At 51.8% G+C, this 26,617-nt stretch overlaps 3 protein-coding genes across 12 annotated transcripts; 1 reads left to right on the top strand and 2 right to left on the bottom strand.

Annotated features, from left to right (window-relative positions):
* Nucleotides 1–669: 669 nt before the first annotated feature.
* BRCC3 (BRCA1/BRCA2-containing complex subunit 3) lies at nt 670–6,032 on the bottom strand. Its single transcript, XM_064713150.1, has 8 exons — nt 5,904–6,032; nt 5,442–5,561; nt 4,370–4,457; nt 3,718–3,806; nt 3,124–3,179; nt 2,508–2,639; nt 2,108–2,151; nt 670–1,410 (listed from the first exon to the last, which is right to left on the bottom strand). The coding sequence occupies exons 1-8, from the start codon at nt 6,006–6,008 to the stop codon at nt 1,259–1,261; spliced, it is 786 nt and encodes a 261-aa protein (XP_064569220.1). The 5' UTR covers nt 6,009–6,032; the 3' UTR covers nt 670–1,258.
* A 151-nt stretch (nt 6,033–6,183) lies between these two features.
* CMC4 (C-X9-C motif containing 4) lies at nt 6,184–14,761 on the top strand. Of its 10 annotated transcripts, none has more exons than XR_010440350.1 (7): nt 6,184–6,399; nt 6,714–6,768; nt 8,927–9,989; nt 10,085–10,199; nt 10,409–10,460; nt 11,637–11,703; nt 13,349–14,761. XR_010440350.1 is itself a non-coding variant. In XM_064713141.1 (7 exons), exons 4-7 carry the CDS (start codon nt 9,952–9,954, stop codon nt 13,516–13,518), a joined length of 429 nt encoding a protein of 142 aa, XP_064569211.1. In that variant the 5' UTR covers nt 6,202–6,399; nt 6,714–6,768; nt 8,927–9,037; nt 9,123–9,951; the 3' UTR covers nt 13,519–14,761. The 10 variants fall into 10 exon arrangements, 8 of the variants coding, with proteins under 8 accessions (XP_064569216.1, XP_064569217.1, XP_064569211.1 ...); XR_010440348.1 differs by having other exon boundaries at nt 10,085–10,255; nt 13,349–13,421; XM_064713141.1 differs by having other exon boundaries at nt 6,202–6,399; nt 8,927–9,037; nt 9,123–10,091.
* Nucleotides 14,762–15,593: 832 nt separating this feature from the next.
* On the bottom strand, nt 15,594–21,876 carry FUNDC2 (FUN14 domain containing 2). The gene is made up of 5 exons (XM_064713138.1): nt 21,819–21,876; nt 21,224–21,374; nt 19,869–19,944; nt 18,711–18,845; nt 15,594–18,292 (listed from the first exon to the last, which is right to left on the bottom strand). Exons 1-5 carry the CDS (start codon nt 21,835–21,837, stop codon nt 18,215–18,217), a joined length of 459 nt encoding a protein of 152 aa, XP_064569208.1. The 5' UTR covers nt 21,838–21,876; the 3' UTR covers nt 15,594–18,214.
* Nucleotides 21,877–26,617: the final 4,741 nt, after the last annotated feature.

The raw sequence follows: 26,617 nt of genomic DNA, 5'->3' as shown, positions 1-26,617 counted from the left end.
AATGATGAAGGTAAGGAGCATTGGAACTAGAAACCAACAGCAAAAACAGCACAAAACCACTGACTATTCCAAAGCTGATTAATTACTATTCACAGCACCTCTAAGGAAAAAGAGTAGTGAGCAATATACTTCAAGGAAGTTCTGCTATTAGGGGATTTGCCAGTAGAAATGTAGAAAGATTGAAGAGTCAGGTCTGACAAAGCAATGGGGTTAAGGAGATTCCACACCTGACAGCACTTTACAGCTGCTGAGCAACACTGGCTGTCATGGCAGGGAGTGCCTCTGCCCCAGCTCTGTCACTGCAGTTGTCCCATCCTTTGCTCACATGAGACAGAGCCACACAACAGAACACAGATGAGGATGTACATGATGGGGGACACTGTGAAATGCCACAGCAAGAACAGTTAAAGGCATTAATTCAACAACAGCTCTTTGATTCCAGTCTTAGGAAATTTCTGCAGTTAAGTTCAGCATGGAACAATGTCAGACTAGTATATCCATGAGTTCTCTGCCCAGCACCTCAACCTTCCCTCTGGGAAGGAACCACAGTCCCCTCACTGAGCCAGCAGAAACTTCATTTTCTAGAGAAGCTCAGTGCTGGGCATACACCAGAATTAGACACAGAATACAGACTGACCAAAAAATGCAGGCACTGGATAGCATTCATTTCATTTTTACTCCCAACAGCTCTAGCTTTGGAATTGTTTATTTGGTTTGACATATGCTCAACACAGATCCTATGTCAAAGATCTTCCAGGTCTGTTCCCAAGCTTCCTTCCCACCTCTTACCTGCCTGGATGAATGACCAGTGATCCAGAACATTATCAGATATAAGATCATGGTCAACTGAAGCTACTAAGAGAAGGCAGAAGTTGGCAGCATCATATATGACAGCAGAGACACTTTTCCCCTCTAACCCTCCTGTTCCAGGCTCCTGGAATACATGTAAAGCAATAGGACTTCTGTCAAAACACAGAGGGAGAAACAACAGGTTCCCTAGGTGTGTGCTCTCCAGAACAGGAGCACTCAGGTGCTGCCCAGCCCCACCACTGAGCCAGAAGTGCAGCAACTGCAGACAGAGCACTGCTTTGCACCAGGCTGGGGCAGGTAAAGTCCTGATCCTGGAGCTGTGCTCTTTGCTGCAAGAGGAGAGGCACAGCCAGTACCTCCACTGAGGCAATGCAGGGCCACCCTTCAGCCTGGAGTAGTTGTTGAAGATTTTATCACATCACTTTCCTGAAGGGTCTGCACTTCCTCCTCACTCCAAAGCAGCGAGTTCCTCCAGCAGCTGCTCCTTCTCCTGCTGCAGCTCCTGCACGCGCTGTTTGTTCTGCTCCAGCCTGTCCTCCAGCCACTGCAGCAGGGGCCCGCTGATGGCAGACATTTGGCTGCACAGGTTCTTTGTGAACACTGCAAAGAGCAACAGCACATCATGCCAGGACAGCACACAACAGACTCAGTGTGCTACAACACCCCCAAAGGCAGCAGCCAGCCAAGGAAACCCTCCAGCCCATGGCAACCTCACATCTGCACTGGAAGGTCAGAGCCAGCAGCTTCTACCAGGGAAACACCATTTCAGTGTGGCCCAGGCAGGGGTGACAGCTCTACAGTGAAAATCTGCACACACCTCATCAGTGATGCTAATTAATTCCTACATTTAGAAGCATCACAGAACATCACATTTCCTAAACATGTGAGAATGGACAATGGGGTGATAAACTTGGAACAGAAGTGGGATTAGGATTGACCCCATCACAGTGGCAAAAGGAAAGATGTCACAGCTATGTAACACCTATAAAGTGCCAGGAGACAGAAGTGTGCATACAGGTCAGCCAGGCACTGCTTTAACACTCAACAAATCCTAAATCCCCTTTCCTGTTCCAACAGAAAAAATAAACAAACCAAGCCCCAAAGCCTTCCTTAATTTTAACCACTTCTACAAAGCCTGAAGGATACAACGTTCATGATTCACCCAGGATTAGGGTGTTTTAGAGCCTTTGAAGTTTTAAGTTCCTAGTTATAATTCTGTTCTTGTGTAACAAGATTCCACCATTTTGACTCTGGGAGCAGCACCCTGGATTGTCACGTGCAGGAAAGGAATCCTTACCTGAGCCATTATGGATCTTGGTTACAGAGTCGAGATGGGTGAGGCTAAGGGAAGGAAAAGAAAGCAGGTTAGAGACAAGGCAGCAGGGAATTGTGAATTAAACACAGGCTGTAAAACAGCTGCCCACAGGTTACACCTAAACCTCTCCACCTGCTGAAGCTCTGTGCATTCACAAGGATAAAAACCCCAAAATTCTGCTGCTAACCCCAGGCTCAGTTCTACAGACTTCAGTAAGTTCTACAGAGGCACGGGAGCTGCTAATCCTTAATTTCTACAGCTTTGCTAAGGCTTTGCTAAATTTTTGCTAAGTCTTAAAGTCTTTGCTAAGACTTTATTACAGCAACAGTAGAACATGTCAGCAAAGGCAGCCTTGGAGAGGGGCAGAGCCCAGGGCTGTTACCTGTGAATTCTCCTGTAGGCATCCTGCTCTTCTTGGCAAAGGATCTTGGGCAGCTCCACAGCTGACTCCAGACACACCTTCCCAATGGTTTCATGGGGCACAACATGAATGGGAATTTCAATCCTGTCATATCTAGAAGGGTATGAAATAGAATTAAAAGCAGCAAACAAAAAAATAACTTCTACAACATTGCAACAGTCTGTCCAAGGCCTGGCAATGCTGCACATCCACTTTTGGAACACATGCCTGAGCTGACAGGCAAAGGGAAACATTTTATATCCACATACTTGTCTTGATTTTTAATTGTAAGGTGCAAACCTGAGGGCTTGACCTCTAGAGCTGGAAGCAAAAAGGTGGTGCTGCTACAGACCAAATTGCAGCACAAATCCCCACCCTGACCTCAAATCTTACAAGAATTAATTATCTAGGCTAAAAGAATCACTGCTAATCTTCAGATTCTCTTCCAGCAGCCTGCAGAGCAGAAGTGAGGAGAGCCTGTGCAGGCATCTCTGTGCATTTGCTCCTCACAACAGGCTGAGAAGGCACTTACTAGAGAAGCCAGAGAAAGGAGAGACAAGACAAAATACAATCGGATCTAATATTCTTCTGTACTCACTCTGAGCTCTTCTGGGCCTGAACAGACTGGAAACAGGTGTAGAGAATTCTACCTGTCTGAGAGAGACAGCAGAAAGTCAGATCCCAAAGGCAAAAAAACATCTAAAAGGCAAAGACACATTCCTTTAGGAAGCTTTCAATAGAATTCCAGAGGTTTTGCTGTGATTTGCTTGCTGGAGGTGCTTAAGGCATACCTTGATATGATGAAAATGATGAAAAATGATGAAAAACCTCTTAAGCAGCAGCTGCCTGGACAGCCTAGAGCTGACTGTCAGCTTATCTCACACGGCAGCCACACCTCGTGGAGAGGCTGGAACAGGGGCAGAGCTGTGTGTGCTGGGCTGGACACCTGAGGGAAGAGCCCTGGCCCATTCCAGAGGACATTCTGCTGCTGCTGCTGCAGCCCCTGGGCAGCTCAGAGCCATCATCACTTGTTCTGCCCTTGGGATCACAATCCAAACCACTCCCACTGTGCTTTCCACGTGCTCCCAGCACAGCTCTGCCCTTCTTGCAGGCTGCACCCAAGGACATCAGCTCTGCCCTGATGTTTCTCATGAGCCCCTGGAGGATTTGTTGCCATTTTTAAGTTGCCTACCTTGGTGTTCTTGTCCTCAATGAAGCAGGAAAAGATGAGTCCCACAAAGCCTTGGTCCATCATCTGATACATGGCCTGTGTGCGGACATCTGCAGGACAGAAATGGGAGTGAGAGCTGCCCTGCTCCCCTGCAGCACTGGGAAATGATCTGCCACCTTCTGAAGGGTGACTGGAATTTGGTAACAAATGTCACAAACTCTGTTTACATCCTCACTCTGGGTGACTTCAGTTTAAACACAGAACTTGATCCAATTTAAAATGTAAACAGAAAATCTTAAAAATAGAAGATGAGCTCACAAAACCAAGAAATTATCTCACAGCCAGCTGCTGCCACAGGTCACCATGAGGTCCAACACATATAAGGAACTCAGGTACTTCTGTTATGAAAGTTTTTAGCTATGCATTAACACTCACAGATACCAGAACCCATCACAGCAGGCCCAGGATCCCCACAGCTGTTTTTGCTATTCCCCACACCCAAGGTGTGGTTTTTCCATCTGCAAGAACAGCAGTACCAGCAGGAGCTGATCTGTGACTCCTGGGCCACCTCTGAGTCCTTGGAGAGCACACACAGCAATGGGGCCACACTGGGGGCGGCCCTGCAGCCCCCCCAGACAATCAGGGAATGTTTCAGACCCAGAGCTGCTCTTACCCACGTGTGAGGGCCACACGGTGATGTGGGGGTGGGAGTGGTACCAGCCCACCACCCTCATGGGCCGTCCTGTCATCTCTGCCAGCCTGTGTGGGGGTCAAGGAGCCAACCAGAACCAGGAGACAAAGGAAAGGGCTGCATGCACAGGGGAAACAGCAGAGCTTTAAAGGGTATCCTATGAGGCAACAGAATTCCAGATCTGTCACAGACCTATTTTATGATAAATCCTTTTGCTAGGACTTTTTCTCCTGAGAAGCCTCAGAAACAAAATGTAAACAATGATTATCTGCTGCTGTGGAATGCAAGAGGTGCATCTGGGATTGGTCTCATGGGGTTGTTTCTAATTAATGGCCAATCACAGCCAACTGGCTCAGACTCTCTGGTCAGTCACAAGATTTTATTATCATTCCATGCCTTTCTATTCTTTGCAAGCCTTCTGATGAAATCCTTTCTTCTGTTCTTTTAGTGTAGTTTTAGTATATAATTTTCTTTTAATATAATATATATCATAAAATAATAAATCAGCCTTCTGAACCATGGAGTCAAGCTTCTCATCTCTTCCCTCATCCTGGGATCCCTGTGAACACCACACAGATCCCTCTGGAGGAGTGATAACACAATGCAGGGAGCTGATGGGAGCCTCTTCCCCAGCACCATCAGCAGCCACTGCTGCAGAAGCAAACTGGATTTGGTTTGCATGTGGCAATAAACAACATTTCAGCAGCTGTGCAAAGCAGCACCCCGAGTGTGTGCAGAGAAGAGGCTCCAGTGCAGCACTGGAGCTTTGCTGACCTTTCCTCTTGCACTCAGCCTCCCTGCTGGACTGCCACCCCCTCCACAAACACACTGCAGTTTTACCTGTGACCAAATACAAAACAATGGTAACAAATTTGTAACACAATTCCACTGCAAGTGCTTGAACCAACAAAAACTCCAGGGCAAGGCAACAGCCAGCACAGCCCTCCCAGCTGACAGCTTCAAACCCACTGCAGGCCTAAAACACAGCCCATGAGAAGAGCCCAGAGGTAAAACAAGGCTCTGGCCAGCCTGCGCTGTCTGTGCTGAAGGATATCTCTGCTTCAGTGGAAGCAGCTGAGAGCTGCTCCGGTGAGATCTCCACACGGTCCTTCCTCTTGTCAGAGCGCCGCAGGATGATCACAGAGTGGATGTGGACGATTCTGTTGGTGTCCACCTAAGGACACGGAGGGGAAATCAGAGATTCCTCTGCCACAGAAACAGCAACCCGCGGGGCACGGCCGCTCTGAGCACCGGGGTGCGCACGGCAGAACGCGGGGTACGGGCACGGGAACCGCAGGTAGGGCCGCAGAACACGGGGGTACGGGCATGGGAAGCCTTCCTGAGCTTCGACTCTCCCAGAGCTGACCCAGGCGCTGGCGGCTGCCAGGGCCGCAGACGAGCGGGGTGCCGGGGTGGCTCCGTGCGCGATGCCGGCCTCACAGCCCCGCGCAGGCCACAACCCGCACAGGGAGCACCGCCACCCGCCCCTCCCGGGGCCGCCCCCCGCGGGCGGTACCTCTCCGATGCAGAGCCCCATCACCTCCTCCTTCTCGGTGCTCAGCGCGTGGTTCAGGCACACCAGGAACGCGTCCGCCTCCAGGTGCACCGCCTGCACCGCCATCTTGCCTCCCCCGGCCCGCCTGCCCTCGCCCCGCCCCCTCGGCGGATCCACCAATAGCAGCGGCGCTCGTGGGCCCTCCCAGCCAATCCGCGCGGCCTCCCGCGAGGCGAGCGGTGCGGCGCGGCGGAAGGGCCGTGCCGCCCACGGGAGCGGCAGCGCCGGGGTTCCGCCCGGGTTCCGCCCGGCGGCCGATGCCCGGGGCGGAGCGGCGGGGGATGGCAGGGCCGGGCCTGGACGGGACGGCCCGGCCCGATCCGGCTTAACCCCACTCGGCTCGGCCCCGGGCCCGGCCTCCGGGGCCTGCGGGCAGGCGCGGGGAGGCGGCGGGTCCGGGGGGCGGGGGACGGCTTAGCGCGGCGCACGCGGCGCGGCGGTCACGGCGCGGGTGCAGGTAGGTCATGGCGGGCCCGGCCCGGCCCCCGCCCGCCGCCGCCTCACGGCCAGGGCCGCCCGGCCCCGGCCCCGGCCCGGGGCAACGCGGTGGCTGTGGCGATGTGCTGCGCCCTCCTCCCGCCCGGCCGCCCCGCCATGGCCGCTCCGGCCCCACGCCTGCGCCACACCCCCCTCCCCTCCGGCCCTCCCTGCCCGGCTTGGCCGCTCTGCCCCCGCTCCCGCTCCCCGGCCCGGCTCTTGCGTCCCTTCCCTCGCCCCTCTGCTTGGCTCCCTCTGCATTATATCCATCTCTTTGTCTTCCTGTTTTTTTAGATCCCACCAAAGCTCGGCCTGCCCTCCCCACGCTGCTGGACAGCCCGGCTGGTCGGTGAGCATCTGCTACCCCTCCGTAGGTCGGGCAGAGCGGAGCGTGGAGTCAGAGGGGCTTGCTCCAGGCAGAGTAGAGTCAAACCCCCAAGAAGAAGCTTTAGAGTGTCTCCACATGCCCTTAAGTCACCAGATCCCCGAGCTGTTGCCAGAGCCGGGCTGGGTTTGTCAGGAAGGCTCAGCACCCTCGTAGCCCTGAGGTGTGCAGGCAGCTCTGAAGCCCAGGGGAAGGCCAGGCTGGCCAGCCGTGCTTTGGGGTGTAACTGTGGCAGCACAGCACTGCTGAGCCTCAGCACTGCTTCTCCTTGCTGCCTAAATGGCAGCTGAACTCCCTGCTGCTTTTTAGATCAAAAGGTGATAAAGGGTGCAGTTTATTCAGCACACTGACCTCCAGCTCTGGGGTGGTCCAGACAGCATCTGGAGCAATTTCTGTCACTGTTTCCATAAAATATTTTAATGTACCCAACTTAAAACCAAATAAATTGTCGTCACTACAAGCTGCATTCCTCCTCCTGGCCATTTTGACATTTATCCATATATTATGGCTCAGAAATCCATCCAGGTCCCAGAACAGCATTAAACTTCTGAGGTTGATGCTAAGATGGACAGAACATCTGCCAGTGTTATTCCTGTCTGTGAGGACTGGGGTTGGAATCTCCCCAAAGCAGCACTTTGAACAGCTCAGCCTTCTACAGCAGTGTTGATGGGAATGTTAAAGTCTCAAAGGATGATGCTGCAATCCTGCACATTTAAGCTGTTGGGGTTTTTCTTGGTTGTGATGGGGTTTTTGATAGGTTATGAAGCAGGCAGTGTAAGAACTCGGGTTTAAAACGTGTTTAAAATATAAGTAAGCTCTCTTCTCCTTCCACCCATGTCTTCCTTCAGGCTTTGTTTTTGCTTTCTAATCAAACCTGCAGCAATAAGACACTGTGTGTGTTTTCAGGTGCACTGTCTGGGTGTGTGCTTGTGGAATCTCCAGTTCCTTTGGTGTGTTTGGGTGCTGCAGACACCTATCCCACCTTGAACCCCATTCCTGTCCCACCCCAAACCCCATTCCTGTCCCACTTCTGTCCCACCCCAGACCCAGCTGATGGTTTTGCCTGACCTCAGGGTTTTCCATGTGGCACCACCTGGGCACCTCCACAGGCCAGACTGAGCCTTTGAGCTTTGCAGTTCTGGGGGAGCTTGGGGCACAGGGTGACAGCACACACAAACCTCTGCCCATTCTGCACAGTGTCCTCTGCATGAGACCTTGTTCTGTTGTCCTGGCTCTGTCACTGCTGCCATCTCTGCTGCCCATGGACACAAACGTGCATGTTGTGCTTTGGTCCTGCTCCCTGTGGTTCAGCCAGCCTGAACCAGGGCAGTGTTTGGAGAGGAGACCTTCCAGGAGAGCTTACCTACTGTAGGAAACACAGGTCATTTACTGAGACTCATTTTTCTATTACTGGAGCCAGTCTTGAGCCTTCTGGTTCTGGGAATGATGACTTGTAAAAATTCCAGCTTTGAACGGAATGAAAACAAGTTCTTGGGCATTTCTGATCATGATGGAACTTTTTGCAGTTTTCTGCAGAGTATCCTGGCCGAATTCCACCTGGGGTGATTGTGTTCAGTGGCAATTGCTGCATTTCACTGTTGGGCAGAGTTCCACACAGGGGTTTAAATTTGTAATGTGGCTTAGGGTAAAGCAGAAAGGAAAAGAGTTACAGAAATGTCCTTTTAACCCTAATTCCTGAAGGCCTTGTGAGGCTTGTCAGGCTGCAGTCACATTCCTCTAAATGCCAGTGATCCAGCTGGTGGGGCATTCCTTGGAATGCCTGTCCCTCATCACAGGATGGCAGCCAGAACAGTGGTGCTTTGTGTGGGGCACATACACATCCCCACACACCAAGCAAGGCAACAAACAGAATGGGTGAAAAACAGAAGTAATACAAGAGCACTCAAAGTTTTCTTTGTGATGGTGCTGTTCAGGCTGACCCGTGGTTGGTGTTTTGTTCTCAAAAAGGCTGAGTGCTCCTCTGGCTCAAAAAGATAGAGAAACACTGATGTAAGATATGGAAGGCATCGTGGAAGAGTATTTTCTGTTATATATGCAGCCCAATGTATAACAAGTTTTTTTTTTTCTCTCCCTGACCTTCCCTCCTTTATTTTGTACCCAGATTTTCTTGCTCCTGTTTGAAATATGCCTTATAACCTTACAAGTTTTCAGAAGACCACTGTGTTTCACTGGGATAAAGAATATTGCATCTGCTTCATAGCAGGAGGATGTTGTATGTGTTACAGCTTAACTTTGTTCTACTTTACACCTAGATAAAGGATGAAGACTGTCTGTACCATTTTGATTACCTCTTCTAGGGTTCAAAGAGAATCATTTCCCCTGACCTCCATTTGCAAATGGCTCAGCTTGATCTAACTGGCACACAGATAAACGTGCTGTTACACAAAAGTTACAGTAGCAGGAACCACCTCAGTGCCCCAAGCTCCTCTGCCCGTGTCGGTGGCTCTCTGTGACCAGCCAAAAGCCGAGTGAGAGTCCTGAGCGCTGCTCCCGAGGAGTTTGGGTGTGAATGGACAGTGCTGCCACCCCGAGAGATGAGACAAAGGACCCTGCGCCCCGACAGCTCAGCGAGCTCCAAAGATGAGAGTCCTGCACAGCGAGCCCTGTGCTCTGCCTCCAGAGTGATCTCCGTTCCTGCTGAGCTCACCTCACTGCTGCTCACCAGTTTTGCTTTTGGGATTTAGACACCTCTTTTTCCCCCCATTTTACACAAAGACTGTTAATAGGACTGTTAGTGGAATGAGCAAAGCCAATACTCCCAGGGTTTAACTTGGTACCAATAGCACCTTTTGCCCCAGAATGCCTTACCAACGCCACCCGGCCCGCGTGTCCCACTGTACGACTTGGCCTGACGTTTCCGCTGGCTTAGGCGCCACCTCAGCCTCCCGAGCTGACTTTTAGGGACATTTCCGCACGTAGCATCTCCTCCGAGAGTCAGACACCACCTGGCTGCCGGCTGCGGGAGCTCTCCCCGTGGATGTGCTCGGAGCTCCGGAGGCCGCGAGTGCAGCCCGCGGGCCGATGCCGTCCGGCTGAGCTGCGGCAGCGCCCGAGGGATGGCGCAGGGAGGGGAGGCAGGCGCTCCTCCCGTGCGCCTCTGGGTGCGCCGCGTGGGGGTTTACTGCGATGAGCACCGCAAAACCTGGCTCGTGGCTGCGGAAGAGGCAAGTGTGCGCTTTGAGCTTCCCCCTGGTTGTAGCGTTGCTGTTTCAGGTGCCTCTGCCAGTAACTGCCTGCTCTGTTTGTTACTCTCCCCCAGGAGGAAGGTATGCTGAGGGCTCGGATCCAAAGAGTTCAGGTTCCCCTGGGTGAGGCGCTGCGACCCAGCCAGCTCCCCCCATCCCGGCTGCCTCACATGTGGCAGCTGTCCCAGGGTGAGCAGTACAGGGATAGTAACTCTCGCGTTTGGGAGATAGAGCACCATCTCATGGTAAGGATGGTGGCGACAATAGAACATAGTCATTCCTGTTTGTGAAGTCATTTGAGATCCTTGAGGGACGGCAAAGGACTGTTACTTTGTTGAAGTCCATTAGCTCATCCGCAGTAACTGTAGACGTATTGAACTTTTCCTTGTCACTTACAGCTTGATGGTGTTGAAGAACTGCTGCTTAAACTCGTGCCTGGGGATTAATCTGGTATGTGCAGACATTACTCCTGCTTTGTACTGTGCACTGTTTACTCCCAGTCTTTCTTCAGTATGAATTTTTGTCTTTCAGGAGCAGTGGCTCTAGGAAGATGCCATTGTCTGTTTTGTACAATAAAAGGTTCTCTCTCCACTGAAATGCAGCCACCTTTGAGGTGGAAGCAGTTAAACAACACACAGCAGCACCACACAAGAGTTTAGGACAGGCAGTGGACTATTGTGACCTAGTGAAGCATCAGGGGGAGTTCTAGGTAGGCAGAATGTGATTGCCCCAGATGGAATTCGGCCAGGATGCTGCAAGCAATGCCCTGGTGACACTGCAAACTGCTGGGGGCTGTGGCTTGTCAGCAACTGGACAGGCAGCAGCTCCCAGCTCTGAGCAGAGCCTCAGAGGGTTCAGTCTCACCTCCACTTACTGTGACACTGGTGCTTTCCTCAGAGGTCTCCCATCCAACTGCTGGTACCACCAGCTTTTGCTTGGCTTTTGATCTTACACTGACACAGTTACAGGTGTCTCAGCTGCAGAAAAATCAACTCAGGTGTCTGAAATCCTTTTCTAGTGGATTTGAACAAAATGGAGCTGTCCTCCAATCTGGTTGAGGGGTTTTTTGGACAGAGGGAGAGGATTTCCAAGACTTCCTCCTGAAACAAAATGAAAAGAGCCCTTCTTGTTGGCTTTATGGCATATACACAACTGAGTTGTTTGGGTGATTGTTTTTTTAAATGCCTTCTCCAGCTGTCGTTCCATGACTTGCCACCAAGTCTTTGGTTGTGTAAAGCTCACAGAGGTGGATTTCTCATAAGTACATGTCTCAGTATAATGTCTAGAGATAGAAAACTCTTAAAATTTAGTCAGCCATGTTAATTTGAATATTTTCTGGAATCTTTGTAAATCCATGTGGAAAAGGACACATTTTAACTAGAGAAAAGAAGAAGGCTTTTAAACTTAGTGACATGAAACTTCCTCTAGTCATTGTCTCCATCATCATCTTTTAGGCAGACAGAGTTCTTGTGTATGTTGGCAGGCACCTGGAAGCAGCTGTAGATGTTTTCTGAATGATGACAGTGGGGGAAATGGGGAGCTCCTGAAAGATGTGGCTGTAGGACATTGTCTTTCCCACCCCCTGAGAAGAACCCTGATCTGCAGTAACATTTTCTATCATTTTAGTTCCTGAACATGTCCCGGAAGGATCCCTGCCAGAAACAAGCCTGTGAAATACAGAAATGCTTGCAAGGTACCAAGTGTCATTTTGTCTTTGGTGTCCTGATTTTTGGTGGAACTTAATTCTTCTAAATTAACCTTGTCTTTCACCTTGAGAAGGAACAAAGCACATTAGCATTGCCTGGCTGCAAAATGAACAGAATTATAATGTCTGATGTTAACAGAATTGCTTTGTGCTTAATTGTAAATGATGAGACCTCATTAGTATAAAGCAGATCATTAGTAACAGTAATGTGCTTGTAGAGTTCTCCATGCTGGCAGTGAGATCCCAGGTGTATTTTTGGGACTCAGCTGTGGGCAGGGAGAGCTAGACATTTATAATAAGCTCTCTTACAGTGTGGTTAGTGAGGGAGTAGGTGGATGGTATGAGAAGACTGCAGAGCTGCTCCAGGGGTGTTTCAAGAGCTCTGTCAGGAACGGGTTAGGTGATCTGTCCTTGAGGTGTGAGAATGTCTTCCTGTCCCCAGCAATTGTCTAGAGACTACCTTTAATGTCCTCCTGGTTTGGAGCATTCTCCCACAAAGGACTGCCTTCTCTCCCTATATTACTGCACTTAAAAGCTGATGGTTGACCCTGTTTTGGTCCCATCTCTGGCAATGTTCTTTTTATAACATTTGTGGAAGTTATTCCAAGTGTTTTTCCTGTGTAGGTTTGTGTACAGCGTTGATCTGAACGGTTAAGTGTTAGCAGAGAAGCTCTTTGCTGCATGTCCAGTCCCTGTCACTGCTGCTGTTCATGTTTTGTGCTGTGGAGCTGTCTGATGGGCACAGATGAAGCAGCTGTTGACAGAGAGCAAAGCAATTTTCCCCTGTAAAAATTAAAGTACAGAGCCTTAACTGAGGAATGCACAGTCACTGTACCCAATGTGTGAGGTGGAGGGTGGGAGCTGCACCTTTGGGAGATGCTGACTTCTCAAAAGTCATTGTTCCAAAGATCTTGCTGCTCCTCTGTGAGACTGAATGCCTGCTGTACATCTCTTTTGTGTTTTGCTATCTATGTGTGACTTTCAGCCCTTGACAGTTGATGGTGTGCCTGTACATAGGTACAGTTTTAGAAACAAAGCTGCAAAGGCAGAGGGACAGTTAGGAGAGCCTTGGGGCACTCATCAACTGCAGGTTATGGCAGGGAGAGATCAGCTCTCCTCTCCAATGGCCTGCTGTGCCTCCTGGGCTGCCAGCTTGCAGAAATCACCACAACCCTTTTCTCAGGGGTGATCTCTGTGTTTGTATTACAGCTCACTCACCAACCCAGTCAGGGAATTCATAGCCCAGTGATCACAGCAGCGTGGTTTGCTCATTAACCAGAAGGTGTTCACTGCTGCTTTCTGGGCTCTCCACAGGTGCTGTGTGTCTCACATTATGCTGCTGTTGCTTCTTTTAATCTTTTAAAAGTCAGAGTGCAGCTGTGTAGTGCTTGCAGAGCTCATCCAGGGCAGAGCAGGGGGCTGTGCATGTTTCTGGGCAGGTGGTTCTTAACTCAAACCAGCCTGAGTCTCTTCCTGCAGGACTCCTCTCTGAGTCACAGAGAGCCACAGCCTTAGACAGCTGTGAGCAAGAAAATGATGGAGTGCTTGTAAGCAGCTGCAGAGCTGGGCAGGGTGTGCTCCCTCAGGGAACAAAGCCTGCTCCTCTCTGCAGACCTGGTGTCTCCTTTTCCAGCCAACAACTACGTGGAGTCCAAGTGTGAAGCTGCGCTCCAGGAGATGCGGAAATGCTGCGCTCGGTTCACCAAGGGCAGGTCCGTCTGCTGTTCAGGGTTTGAGAGAGAAGAAATGGAGAGAGAAAAGGCTAAGTTGACTTCAAAAGGAATTTCCCCACCACCTCAGTAACACAAAGCATGGACTCACTTGAAGAGCTCGTGTGTGTTTTTTCAAGCCTTCTTTAGACTTTCAGAAAAGCCAGATTGCTCCTGGAACACACCGTTCAGCACACCAAAAAGCATTACACAGTACCAACATATGGCCTGGTTAACAAACTTTATTTTCTGTACGAAAACATAATCTATGTTGCCTCTGCATCACACCTGTGAAATGTCAACTTGATGTTTTTAGGATGCTTACCTTACTCTAATCCATCCTTGCTCTAAAAATGGAGAATTGGAACCGAGTTATTCTGGCTTCTGGAGCGAGAGGTACAGGAAATGAGCTCAGGAGAGTGAGTTTAAACACGAAACAAACCCATCTTGATACAACAAAGGTATTGCTGCCACCGTGCAGTAGTTCCAGACAACATTTGCCTGTCCAGTGGTTCAAGCTCAAGAATGGGCATCAGGTCTGATGATTGTTCCTAAGTCTTGTATAGATCATGAGTGACTGCAAGTCACTTTGCCTAAGTGCCTCACTTTTCCACTGGACAGAGTTGTTTATTTTATATTTGAATTGCCTACACGCTGCTATTTGCATGATAAAGATGTTACAGGAATATAATTTCAGGGATTGCTACAGGGATAGGATATTTTTTTAAAAAAGCAATATGCATTTGAAAGATTTGACTGTTGATACAAAATTTATAAATTTATGTCTAATTGAACACCTTTAAGCAATATGCTTTGAATCCAAGTCTAATTAAAACTGCTGATACCCAAAGGCCTGTCACAGAGCCCTGGGCTAGATCCAAGAACTGACTTAGGTGCTGCTTACTGAACAAGCAGTTGTAGGCAGTTATTTTCCACACAACATTCCAGACTCACTCCCAAGCCGGCTGTGTCTGGGCCCCAGGAGAGATGGCTTTCCAGAAGCTCTCGGCCATGCAGCAGAATTTCCTGTGACCTGTAGGAAGAGCTCATAGACAGGTTCCTGCACCACCCTTCAGAGCTGCCTGTCTGCTGTCCCCTGTAGCAGGAGTCCAGGCACCCAAATATCAGGCTCCCAACCCACTAGCCCTAACTCTGTATTAGATCTAGCCGTAAAGGACTTTTGTGCTGTGATCAAGTACAACTTACTTATGAAATAGAGCTTCTATAAACCACTGAGGTCTAGGCACAATAGTTGTGTGTACTGAAGCCTAGAAGAGCAAACCATCTGTATTCACTGCTCTGAAATACCATGGTACAAAATAAACGACTGGAACAAATTGTGGTCTCTGCTTGTTTGTTGAGCTGCAGGCCGGGCGGCTTGGCTGCCATTCACAGCCCAGAGCCATGTGAGATCATGTTTCAATAGAAGCTGCTTGATATTTTTGTAACTGGGGCTGAAGATCAGAATAATTTAGGGCTTGTCTTCCCCTCCCACTGCTGTCCCAATCCAGAAAAAACCTTTAAGACAAAACAGGGTTTAGTGTCCCTGAAAAGCAGGGAAAAGTGATGATAATGTTGTGAACCACCTCAAACACTGACAAGTAGCTGATTTTTCTCCTTTGCCCTATCTGAGCAGGAACAGTGGAAAGAAAGTCAATAACAGATAAATAGATAAAATATATATATTTAGATACATTTAGAAAAATCTAGATAGATAATATATATATATATTTAGGCTTCTGCTGCACCTACAAAAAAGAAATAGCCTTGTCTCCATGCCCATTTGCAGTTGGGTGGAACAAATTTGCTCAGCAGAGGCAACCCAGGCTGGCTACAGACTCATACAGACTCACCTCCTGCCCTAGCAGCATCCCATACTCTTGGGAATATGTGTGATTGGTGCCAGGATGATCATGGAGAGGGATTTATTAAGGTAGCCCAGGTTACCTGCATGGATGAGGGGAGGCTGGAACCCCCATAAACTCATTTATGTTGGAAAAGACCTTTAAGATGGAGCCCAACCATTCCCCCAGCACTGCCAAGTTGAGTACTAAGCCATGTCCCCAAGTGCTACCTGCCACCCTCCTGCTGCTGTGGGTGCTCCCCTCAGTCAGTGAGGCAGGAATGTGCTGGTTCCCAGGAACCCAACAGACCTCACACAGAGAAGCATTTAGAGCAAAACTGTTTAATAAAATATCACTTCAACAAGCATTTACATACAATATATAAAACCACTTTAAAAGCCTGATGTGTTTGAAATCTCAGAGTGTAACAGATGTCAGAAGTTGTTGAAACAACACTAAAAGGAGCAGGAGTGGGGAGGGGAAGGGACACCTCATCTTGGCACCTGCAGCAATGAAAATGCATCCCCACAGAGACTGATCCAGCATCAAAGCTTCCAGTGCTGCCCCACAGCATCAAACAGTGCCAGCCACGAGCCCAACACCAGCACAGCAGAAAGATTTGCCACATCCTGATGTGTTTGTCCATTCCTTGTCTACATTCACATCAAACCCAGCATCAATCTGTGGATTGTTTCCCCTTTCAGCAGCATTTTAGCTCCCTCTCGGGGCCATTTCTCTCTGTAGCAAACTGGGACTTGAGCAGAACTCACCCCACCTAGGGCTGAGTAGAAGTAGTGACTTATTGAGCCAGAAAAACACCCCTAAGGTCTGTTAATGATTTGCTTTGAGCTTTTTCATTGGAGACAGCTTTGTGGAGATCAGTGCACCTCAGAAATTGTGTTCTGCAGCCCACCCAGCCAAAGGGCAGCAATGCTGTTGTCCTACAGGAACAAGAGATCCTCTGCAAGACCAATGTATTCATTTATGCATGTTCACATCTGCAGATCCTACAGAAAAACAAACCAAATCCCAAAAACCCCACCACTGTCTGTAACCCCACTGCTTAACACCAATTTATTGAAGACCTGTTTGCTGCATCCCATCACTCCTGCAGTCCAGGATGGCCTTTAGGAAGGCCATTGTTAAAGGATGTGAGCCCAGCTGCTCCTTCATTCTCCTTGGCCATGTATGGCAGGACAGAAGCAAAGACAGCAACTTCTATCTCCTGATTATCTGCAGCCTCTTTTCAGATCCTGAAGGTGAGGAAAACCTCAGCTAAATCAATGTGGTCCTATAGGGACACTTCAGTCAGCAGAGCTGAAACAAAATTACCAACTGCAAGTGCTCATTCCAACCCCTCAGGTGGGAGAACCCAGCACTTCAGCTCTGCCAGCAGCTCTCAGGGCAGGATCCCCTTTCCAGCCACACTGAGAGCAGCAGATCACAAAGCCTTTGCACACACTGGAAATGGGGTGCAGCTGCTGAGCCAGGTGCTGCAAACCACCCACCCATGATTGCCATTGCTCCCTACCATGTTTCCCATGGAAAGATGAGCTGACTTTCACATAAAATCCCACATTCTGGGCAAGAACTCTTACCTATACCTGCTGGAGGACATCACCACGTTGTCAGACAAGTCTCTGTGCTTGCAGAATACCCTGGGGGATGTTTGTTTGTACTGCACTGAGTCAGACTGAGCTCTGCACCTGGGGAGCCTCATCTCCTGCAAGAGAAGGGCTGCAGCTGATGGAGTTAAGCAAACAGCTTTTCTTGTGGAAATGGCAAACACAAAGAAGGAAGGAACATAACTGAGGCAGAGATATGAAATGAACTGCTCTCACAAGAGCATGGTCTGGTTTTTACTGAAGTTTTGTCATTTCAGTTGCTTGCAGAGACCAGGGAGAAGGAATTTGTGCTCTTCAGAGGCAAGTAAAGGACTGCACTCCAGATTTCACATCATCCTCCTTTCTCCAGTACAGCTGGCAACAGAGACCTGGACCAGTCCAGTGTACCCTGAGCAGGGATGCATTTCCTGTCTACAATCCTGTCCCACATGATTACAGCTCAAGGAGCATCACCAATGCCAAAGTGACCAGAGAAGGCTGTGGCACACATGGCAAGCCCAGTCAGAGGCCCAGAGTGATTTACAGTAAGTGGCACAGCTGAAATGCCCCCATGTGACACAGCCAGGCTGGGCCTGCTGGACGCAGGAGAGAGCCTCAAGGGCTGAGCAGTCAGGTGGTTCTGCAGAACAGAACTTGGTGACTTTCAGAACACATGATGAGAAAAGGGCTTGGAGAGTCAGCCTCAGTGCTCAGTTTCCATCAGCAGTGCCAGTGCTGCAATTCCAGTATGGGGAAGGACACCAACAGAGACAAAGCCAAATGGCCACCTATGTGCAGTGAAACAGCAGGGGGAGGGCAGGAAAATCCATATTCCCCTGTCCTGGATACAGCTCAGGCAGCTTTGACACCTCTGCATCCACCACATCATGGATTGCACAGATCACCTCTGTGCAGAGGGAAGCAGAGGTGTTCCAGGTACCAGGGCAGGAATACTGAAAGCTAAATTGTAGTGAAGAGCTGACACAACATACTGGCAGACAAAGGTACACATAACAGTCCTGAGCACCTGCAAGAAGCACATTTAAGAGGTTTCTCTGCCACTACATTTTTATGAAGTTGAAACTCGTTAAAAAATTTGAGTCTGGGCGTATTTGGAGGGAAATCATGATACACTGGGAGTTGTGAGCTTCCAGACCAAGCCCAGCACACTAACAGCCCAGACAGAAGAAAAAGGTGGAAATCAGAAGCAGCATTGTAAGAAATAAGGGCTGGAACCTGTGAGCAGATGGGACTGAGTCTGTTGGCAACATCCTTTGACTTCTAAGTGAGAGATAACAGCAGTAGGGGAGGGGAGGTTGGGCACAAGAGGAGAGTGCAGCTTCTAGGATGCCATTCCAAACAAGAATCCTCCAGCAAACCCTCCAGTCAGGATAGCATTCTTCTTCAGAAATATGACCACCTAAGCAGGGGTGAGAAGAGACAACAGTGTTCAACAACATCAGGCCACTCACTGACCCTCCTGCTAAGAAGAAATCCCTCAGGCTGTTCTTGAGGTAACTGATGCTCACAGAGATGCCACTGCTCAGATTTGGAAAAACTTCCTACCTAATGAGCTCTCCTCCCTAACTGCACCAGCACACAGCCAGACCTTCACCCTGCCCAGCCACAAGCAGCCAGTTCATCCAGGAGAATGCTGTGGGAAATGATGTCTTCCTAAACTCTAGGCAGGCAACATCCACAACTTTTGCCATCTCTCCCATTTTGCTGTCATGCAAGAATTCCCTCCTTGTATTGGCACAACTGAACATCTGTAACAGTTCAAGAGGCAATCCTGTTTTCTGCTGTCCCTCCAGCACATGGCCTGGGAGAGCTCTCACCTCATCCACTCTGCTTTTCACTTCTGGAGGCATTTTGTCACCACTGGTGTGAAATTTCAGCTGCTGCTTGGCTTTGTTCATGTCCCGCTGTATTAGGTTCCAGTCCACCTTGATGTATCCTGTGTGGTTTGCAATCTAGAGTTTTGGGGATTAGAAAAAAGTTCCTGAAGTCCTGCATGACCACAGCTGAACAGACCCCTTGCTCACCCACCTTCCCTGGCCACAGCCACCTCCCCCTCACTGAGGGGCACACTGCCTTAAAATCTGGACAGAACACACCCCTGCCAAGTGTTCTGCAACATTTGTCTCCCACAGGAACCCCAACTGCTGGGCACACACTGCAGCCCAGCCTGCCTCAGCCTCTGTTCCTCAATGTAAAGCTGGTATCACCTCCCCCTCACAACTGCCATGGATATTGTTGGGACTCCCTGCAGCTCTCCTGCTGCTGTGGGTGGACACAGCTATTAATAGCCCATTCCTCTCAAACCATTTTATCTGCTCAGGGTGATTCAGCTGTGGAACTCCCTCTGCCCAGAGCAAGCTCTTGACTTTGAGCAGAACAAGCAGAACCAGGAGAGTGAGGGAGAATGAGTCACACACAAGACCTGAGGAGCAAACAGGTGAGAGCTGAACAGAGCTGCTCTACCTGCTCCAGGATGCACCAGGTGCATGAACACATCCCAGCAGCTTCCCTCAGTGCCAGGGCTCTGGGAAACCAGCAGAAGTGGTAGAGGACAGACAGAGATCTCCTTTCTCTCCTCCTCCCCAGTGCTTTACAGCGAGCCCCATCTGTGCTGCCCCAGGCTGGCAGGAAGCATGGCACAGATATGGGTAAATCCTTCCTGACATGCAGGGCTGTTCCTCCATGCAGCTGAAGCTGTCTCCTGCTCCACTCAGGCTCTCCTGTGCCTTTGCCTGGCCTTTGGCAGCAGATTCCCAGTGGATGTGCCCTGGCAGTGCTGCACTGATTTATGCACACTGACCCTGCTTTGCTGTTGCATCCATGTGCCCTGGAGAACACACACCTCTGCCATTCACAGCCACACAAAGCCCCTGGCAGAGAGGGGTCTGACCCCACATGCCCCAACAGGCAGTGGTTCCTAGAGAGACCTGAGACCTGACAGTTCTCAGAAAGCCTGGGCTGCTCTTCATACACACCTGGAGTAGGAAAAAGCCTCCTCCCACTGCTGTTGCTGCCAGCTTTCCAACCTTCTGGAAGAGGAATCCAGTACACCTACAAATCAAGCAGCATTTGGTCAGGAGAATGAAACACCTCACACACACTACTCATTGTGCTTCCCACAGGCCAGGCTGCCTTTGGCAGCAGCTACCCAGGACTGGAGACAGCCTGACCAACTGCAGAAGAAACCCATGTGCAACCAGAGAGAAGGATTTGCACCCAGAAAAAAATTGATGCTTTATAGCTTTTCACTTTGTGCTGTCACATTCCAGCCTTTTTCTGTTTGGTTCTTATGTCTTCAACCTCATCCTTCTCCCAAAAGAGTAACCAGAAACCTGTGATTTCACCAAAATCAACAAGTGATTTTGTGTTTTGTTGGTTTTTTTTTAACTGGTATAATCTCTGAGAGGAAATTAGGGAGCACATGTGCTGCTCCATGACAGAGCATGGGGAGCAAATCACAACCCTCTTTCTTACTTAGTTGTAAAGTAAGCAGCAAACAACTACTTACTTTACCTTTTCATTTCTCAGGAGAGAAAAAGGATGGAACAAGCACACAGCAGTGATCTAAGGCTGGTCTCCAAAATGGGTACCTGCTTTCAGCAGGAAAAACATTCCTGCAGCCAGCACCACCCCAGTGCTCAGTCATGCAGCCACAGGCTGGTGTGCTGTGCCACCCAAACCACACTCCCCTTGGAACACGGTTTCCCTATGAGCATTGCAAACAACACAGCAGCCTGCCTTTGCCCATTTCTGAATACACTCAGTGAAGATACAAGAGAAGGGTGGCCAGGCCACACTTCTGTGACAAGACAAAGCTCTGTCACACACTGTTAAATAATTACCCTGTTGCCAGGTGAACATGGCAAGAGGCAAAGCAGTTACACAGTTACACAAAATTTTCAACTCAAACGATGCTGTAGGAATGAAGTTACAAACAGAGCCATGCTCAGTCCCAGCTACAAGTGACAGGAAACCCTGGGAACTGAGAGCCCGGGAGGTTTTTATTGCAGATGCCTGAAGAACATCCACCTCCAGTGGAGAAGGCATCCTTGTTTCAAGGCGTTCATATCTGCCTGTCCTAATTCAACAGCACCACTTTTTACCAGAAGTTAAAAATAATTCCAGACTGGTGCAATTTTCTTCCCTTCGAGACGATCTCAGTTCTTTAAGTTACAGACAGCATTTAGGACGTCCCAGAGCTGAGCAGACCATGGCAGGGGACAGCAGGCTGAGCACCCGCCTGCTGAATGCCTGCCACTCGATCTCCCAGCACCTGTCAGTGACCCGGGGACGCAGCCAGCGCAGCAAGGGCAGCCCGGGCCCCGCTTACCATCCCGTGACCCCTCCGATCACCAGCTGCGTGGCCACATTGTACTTCTCAGCGCTCGACCCCGAGCTGGGGGCGAACATCTTGCGCCACCATGGCCGGTTCTTGGTGTACTCCGCCAGGTCCAGCACGTTGAATGTGTCGTCCTTGGCACCTGCAGGCACCTGCAGAGGCTCAGTGCCGGGACCGCGGCACCACAGCCCCCCGCCGCTGCCCGGTGCGTGCCCAGGGGCACAGCAGCCCTGCCCCGACACGCAGCTCAGGGCAATGGCACTCCCCGGGCCTCCGGGAACCCCCACGTCCCTCAGCCCCCTCCCAGGGCCTCCGGGACCCCGCGCCCGGCACCGCTCACTCCCTCGGGGCCGCCCCTCGCAGAGCGGCCGGGGCTGGGGGCCCGTGCCCGGAGCCGCCCCCTCGGTCCCTCAAGCGGGGCCAGGCCCCGGCAGCCGCCGCCGCCGCGCGGGGCAAAGGGAGCGACACCGCGCCCTGCAGCGGGGAGGCCGAGCTGGGGGAGCCGGGACCCGCTGCAGGGGGAGAGGGGTGGGGGGACCCGCGCCCCGAGCCCCGAGCCATCCCCGGCCAGCCCAGCCCGGCCCACCTCCGCCCGGCACCGCCATGACGCCGCTGCGCTCCGCGCAGGCGCGGGCACGGCGCGCGTCACCGGGAGCGGGCGGCAGCGGGGCCGGGCGAGAGGGAACGGGGGAGAGGGAGCGGGACCGGGACAGGGGCGGGCACGGGCAGGTCGGGAGAGAGGGGCGGGAAGGGAGAAAGAGGGGCCCGAGGGAAAAGGGGAGCAAGGGGGGGAACGGGAGCGCGCATGGGGGCAGCGGGGCCGTGCCCGTGCCCTCGGCTGTGCCCCGGCTGTGTCCCTGGTGGTGCCCCGGCTGTGTCCCGGTGATGCCCCGGTGTTGCCCCGGTGTGCCCTCGGCCGTGCCCCGGCAGTGCTCTCGGTGCTCCTCCCTGCAAGGTGCCCGGTGCTGCAGCAGCATCGCGGCCCCGGAGCGGCTCCTCGGCTGTGCCCCGGCGGTGCCCCGATGGTGCTCTCGGTTGTGCCCTCGGCCGTGCCCCGGCTGTGTCCCAGTGATGCCCTCTGCTGTGCCCCGGTTGTGCCCTCGGCCGTGCCCTCGGTGGCCACCTCTGCAAAGCGCCCGGTGCTGCAGCAGCAGCATCACCGCCCCGGAGCGGCTCCTCGGCTATGTCCCGGGGATGCTCTCAGTTGTGCCCACGGCTGTGCCCCGCCGTGCCCCCAGCTGTGCTCTCGGTGCTCCCCCTGCAAGGTGCCCGGGGCTGCAGCAGCATCCCGGCCCCGGAGCGGCTCCTCTGGGCCCCCCTCGGCCCCGGTGTCCCCGTGGTCGCTGGCGCTCCCGCCCGAGCGGCTCGGCTGTGCGGTGGCAGCGCTTCTCCAGCGGCAGCCGGGGCGGCACAAAGGGTTCCTAAAGCCCACGGTGGTTTGCTCCCTCTGAGATGGGAGCTCTTGCTTGGCTGGGGGTGTCACAGCGCGTTTTGCCATGCGCTGGAAGGACCCCAGGCCCCCCGGCACTGTGGGCACTGTGGGCACTGCGCACCGGGCACACGAGCTCAGGTGTGCTGGAGCAGCACGGGGCTCCTGCTGCAGCACACCCAGCCAGCCCACCCCGGCCTGCTGGGCCTCTGCCCCGGAGCTGATTTGGGCAGCTTGGACATGCTGCCTGGCAGGAACACATCTTAGTGTTTCCCCCAAAATAATGACACCTCTGATTTCTGAGCCATTAATCAGTTGAACTCCTGTAGAACAAAGGCCATCTACCTCCCAGCTGGGGAAGCTGCCCAGGGTGTAGCAAAGATGGAAATCCCAAGACACAAGAAGCAAAAAAAAAAAAAACATGGAGACATTGTGACAGAGGGGACTTGACCCTCGTTTGGGGTTAATGGAAAGCAGTGTGTGAGTGGGAGCAGGCGTGGGACGGGTAGGGGAACAAACAAACACTCTTCTAGGAACTAAACACTTCGAGGAACTAACAGCAGCGCTCATATGCCCTGCTGAGGACATCCTGTTAGTAAACAGCCCAGCACCTCGTTGCCACTTGCACGTAGGTTGGAGGATTTGGGAACTGCAAGAATGTCCCACGTGTTTCCTGCACTGCCCCGAGGAGGGGGAACTGGCTGGAGCAGTGTGTGCATTCAGACCAAAGTGACACGACAGCACTTCCCTGGGAACAGGAGGAAAAAGATGTGGCTGGGGAAGGGATGGCTGGGGGCAAGCTGGCCTCTAGAAATCCAATCTGAACACCAGTGTCAGGTGGTGCTGGGGTCTCCTGCATGTCTGGTACATGACAGGTTTCCATCCCTGTCCAGCATGTGTCCCTGCTTTTGCCTCCCCTGCCCTGAGCAAAGGGATGCCCTCATGCCCTGGGGCCAGGCAGGTCTCCTTTGGTACCTCCAGCTGTGGGCTCTGCTGCAGCTGATGCCAGGAGCATCTGATGGCCTGAGCCCCTGCAGCATGGCCTCCTCTTTCCTAGGACATGTGCATCTTCATCTGGTGCAGGTGCTCAGCTCCCTCCAGCAGGATGCCAAGGTGGAGGTGCTTCAGGGCTGGGGGCTCCTGTGTGGTGGGGTCAGGCACAGCCTGGTGTGGTGGGTAAAGGACAGAACCCAGCCCCTCAGCAGCCCACAGACACTGCAGCTCCCTGCCAGGTGCCTTCCTGCTGTTCAGATTTGGAGGCACAGGTATGAAACACCATTCCCCATCTCAAATGATTCCTCTCCCTCCTGGCACCACCACAACCCTACAGCCTCCATGGCCAGGCTGAGCCCACCAGCCCATGGGAGCTCCCAAAGAGTGTTTCTGCTGCCTGACTCATTGAGAGACGCCTCTGATGTGAGGAACAAGAGAGAAAGCAGAAATGCTCCACTGACCCACTTACTGCAGGGAAACCCAGCAGAGGAAAGCAGGTTTAGTTTGGGACCTCCTCCATGGCAGTATTTCCACTCTGATGCTAGGGTAGGTCCATCAGGGATGGATTTTCTGGATACTCAGGGGTGCCGAAGGCATCAGCCCTGCTGCACTGCTGTTCCCTGGGTGTCCCTGTGCCCGTGAGTTTCCCCATCAAGAACTGCACTGGGCTGCAGCCCCTCTTTGCTCCATCTCTGCTGGGTGCAGTAATTTGGAAGTGCTGCTATGAGGGGCCCTGCCTGGTCCTCTGGGCAGATCTGTGCCATGTGGCAGAGCTGTTCTCCTGCTGCCAGGAAGGGTGAGTGCCCTGTGCCTGGCTGCTGCTTCTGAGCTGCTCAGTGTTCCTGAGAAGCTGTCACGAATCACTTGTTCTCTCTCAGACACACACACAAAAGATTAGACATGGTTCAAATGATTCTGACTAACTTTTATCTGCTCCAGTTCTGAGAACTTTTATGTCATTGTTCTGAGAACTGCACATTTCAGGGAAACAAACAGCCCTTTCTGCGTGCGTGTGGGTCCTTGGCTCTGGCAAAATATGTTCTGGCAGGAGATTCCATCACCTGGAATCGTGGCTTTTCCATCACCTTTGCACAGGAGGACAGTGCCCTGGGGATGGGCAGATGGGCTCCAGGCAGGACTGGAATGCCAACTCCTCTCTGCAGCTTTCTCAAAGGCATAGCTGCTGCCTGGCCCAGCCCTGGGTGATGCTGACAGTTTGCAGAGGCTCCCACATGGGTGTGCAGAGCCCTTGGAAGCTGCACAGCTGTTAATGGCACCCACTGGCTGGGACCATGCTTGCTCTTGCTGGGGCATGTGGGGTCCAGCTTGGCATGCTGGGCTCCCTCTGCATGCCCAGCTGTCCTTGGCCTGATTTGCTCCACACTGGCTCTCGTGTGTCTGCACAAAGCTGCTGTGTGTGCAGCTAAGGCCAGCATCTGGGCCTCCTCCCCAAGTTACTTCCAATTTTCACACCTGGATTCCCTTTCCCATAGCCTTGAGTATCTTGATAATATTTTCTTTCTGGCCTCTTGGATTAGATGTCATCTCTCAGGTTGACTCTTACTTCCCTGGGCCAGGAACCTGGAGCTGCCTCCCAGTAGCTGAAAATGGTTAATTCAACACTTTTCAGTGTCACAACCATTAATTTCATCCCCAAGGAGTGCTTTTCCTGACAGTCCTCTGTGACCTCTAGATGTTGTCATCCCACATCTGGGCATTTGTTGTGCCCAGAGCATCCCTGCCAGGGTTAGAGCCAAGAAGTTTCTGTGTTGTCCCATGCAGAACTCTGGCACCCAGAGTTGGAGCCCCGCTCCTGGCAGCCTGTCCCAACCCTATCCCACATGCCCATCCCGTCCTGCCACCCCTCAGCTGCCCTCTTTATGGTCATGCTCTCTGCCTGGCAATGTTTTCCCCATCTGCTTGTTCCTGGAAACCTTTCCAGATGAGACTCACAGCACCAGGAGATTCCCAGATGGGATGACTAAAATAAAGTCACGTCCATAGCAGGGGACACTGGTGCCTGAGGCACAGCCCAGGTCTCCCATTCCTCTCTTCCCTCCAGTATAGATCACTCCTCTGCTTCACTGCAGTAGGGCAGGATGCAGAGCACCCTGGGGTATCCTGAAACATGACACACCAGTTGCTTTGCCCCAAAATAGTAGCTGGAAAAAGTGAGGTGAGTTGTTGCTCACAAAGAAAAGGAGCCCCAGGTTAGTCATGGAGCCAGCTGTGTGTGTACAAGGTGGAGAAAATGTTTCTTACTCACTCTTTGTCTCCCCAGGAGCAAGGTGGGTGGTGTGGGGGAATCAGTTTCTGCCCTGTGCTGAGGATTCATGCTAGAGACCCCCAAAAGCCCACTGTGTCCCTCTGTGTCCCGCTGTGTCTCTCTGTTTCCCAGTCACCAAGAGCTGTCACATGGATGCTTCTGCACACACTGGGACTGTCACCAAAGGGGTCACTGGCCCATTGCACTCCTGCCGCCCTGTGACATGATTTATGGGACATTTCCCCACCTCACTCATCCAGGGGATGCAGGGACCATGCAGGGCGTTCCTCCTCATCTTCCTGCTCCCTGAGCCAAGGGACAACCATGTGGCAGTGTGTATGTGCCTGAGCACACGTCTCTCTGTGTGTGTGTGTGTGTGTGTGTGTGCACTGATGAGGGGAGGGGGATTTCACGGCCTTTTAAAAACAGAGATTGAAAGTTTGTGAGTAAAATGATATATATTTGTCAAAACATTTCAGTGCATCTTCTCTGAGCTCTACTGCAGAACCCAGGGAGAAGAGGAGCAGCTGGTGGGAAGGGAATTCCAGGGATCATCCCAACCACTCCTTCCCACGTGGCTTGAGGCAAGGTTATGTGGCCACATCATCACTGTTGGGCATCCCAGAGTCAGGGATAAGTCACATGTGTACATCTGCATCCCTGGCAACCCGCTCTCCTTCTCTTAGAGGTGACACAG

This window comes from Zonotrichia leucophrys, chromosome 4A (genome assembly GCF_028769735.1).
Source record: "Zonotrichia leucophrys gambelii isolate GWCS_2022_RI chromosome 4A, RI_Zleu_2.0, whole genome shotgun sequence".
NCBI classification, from domain to species: domain Eukaryota; kingdom Metazoa; phylum Chordata; class Aves; order Passeriformes; family Passerellidae; genus Zonotrichia; species Zonotrichia leucophrys.
This window is presented reverse-complemented; position numbering and strand designations above follow the sequence as displayed.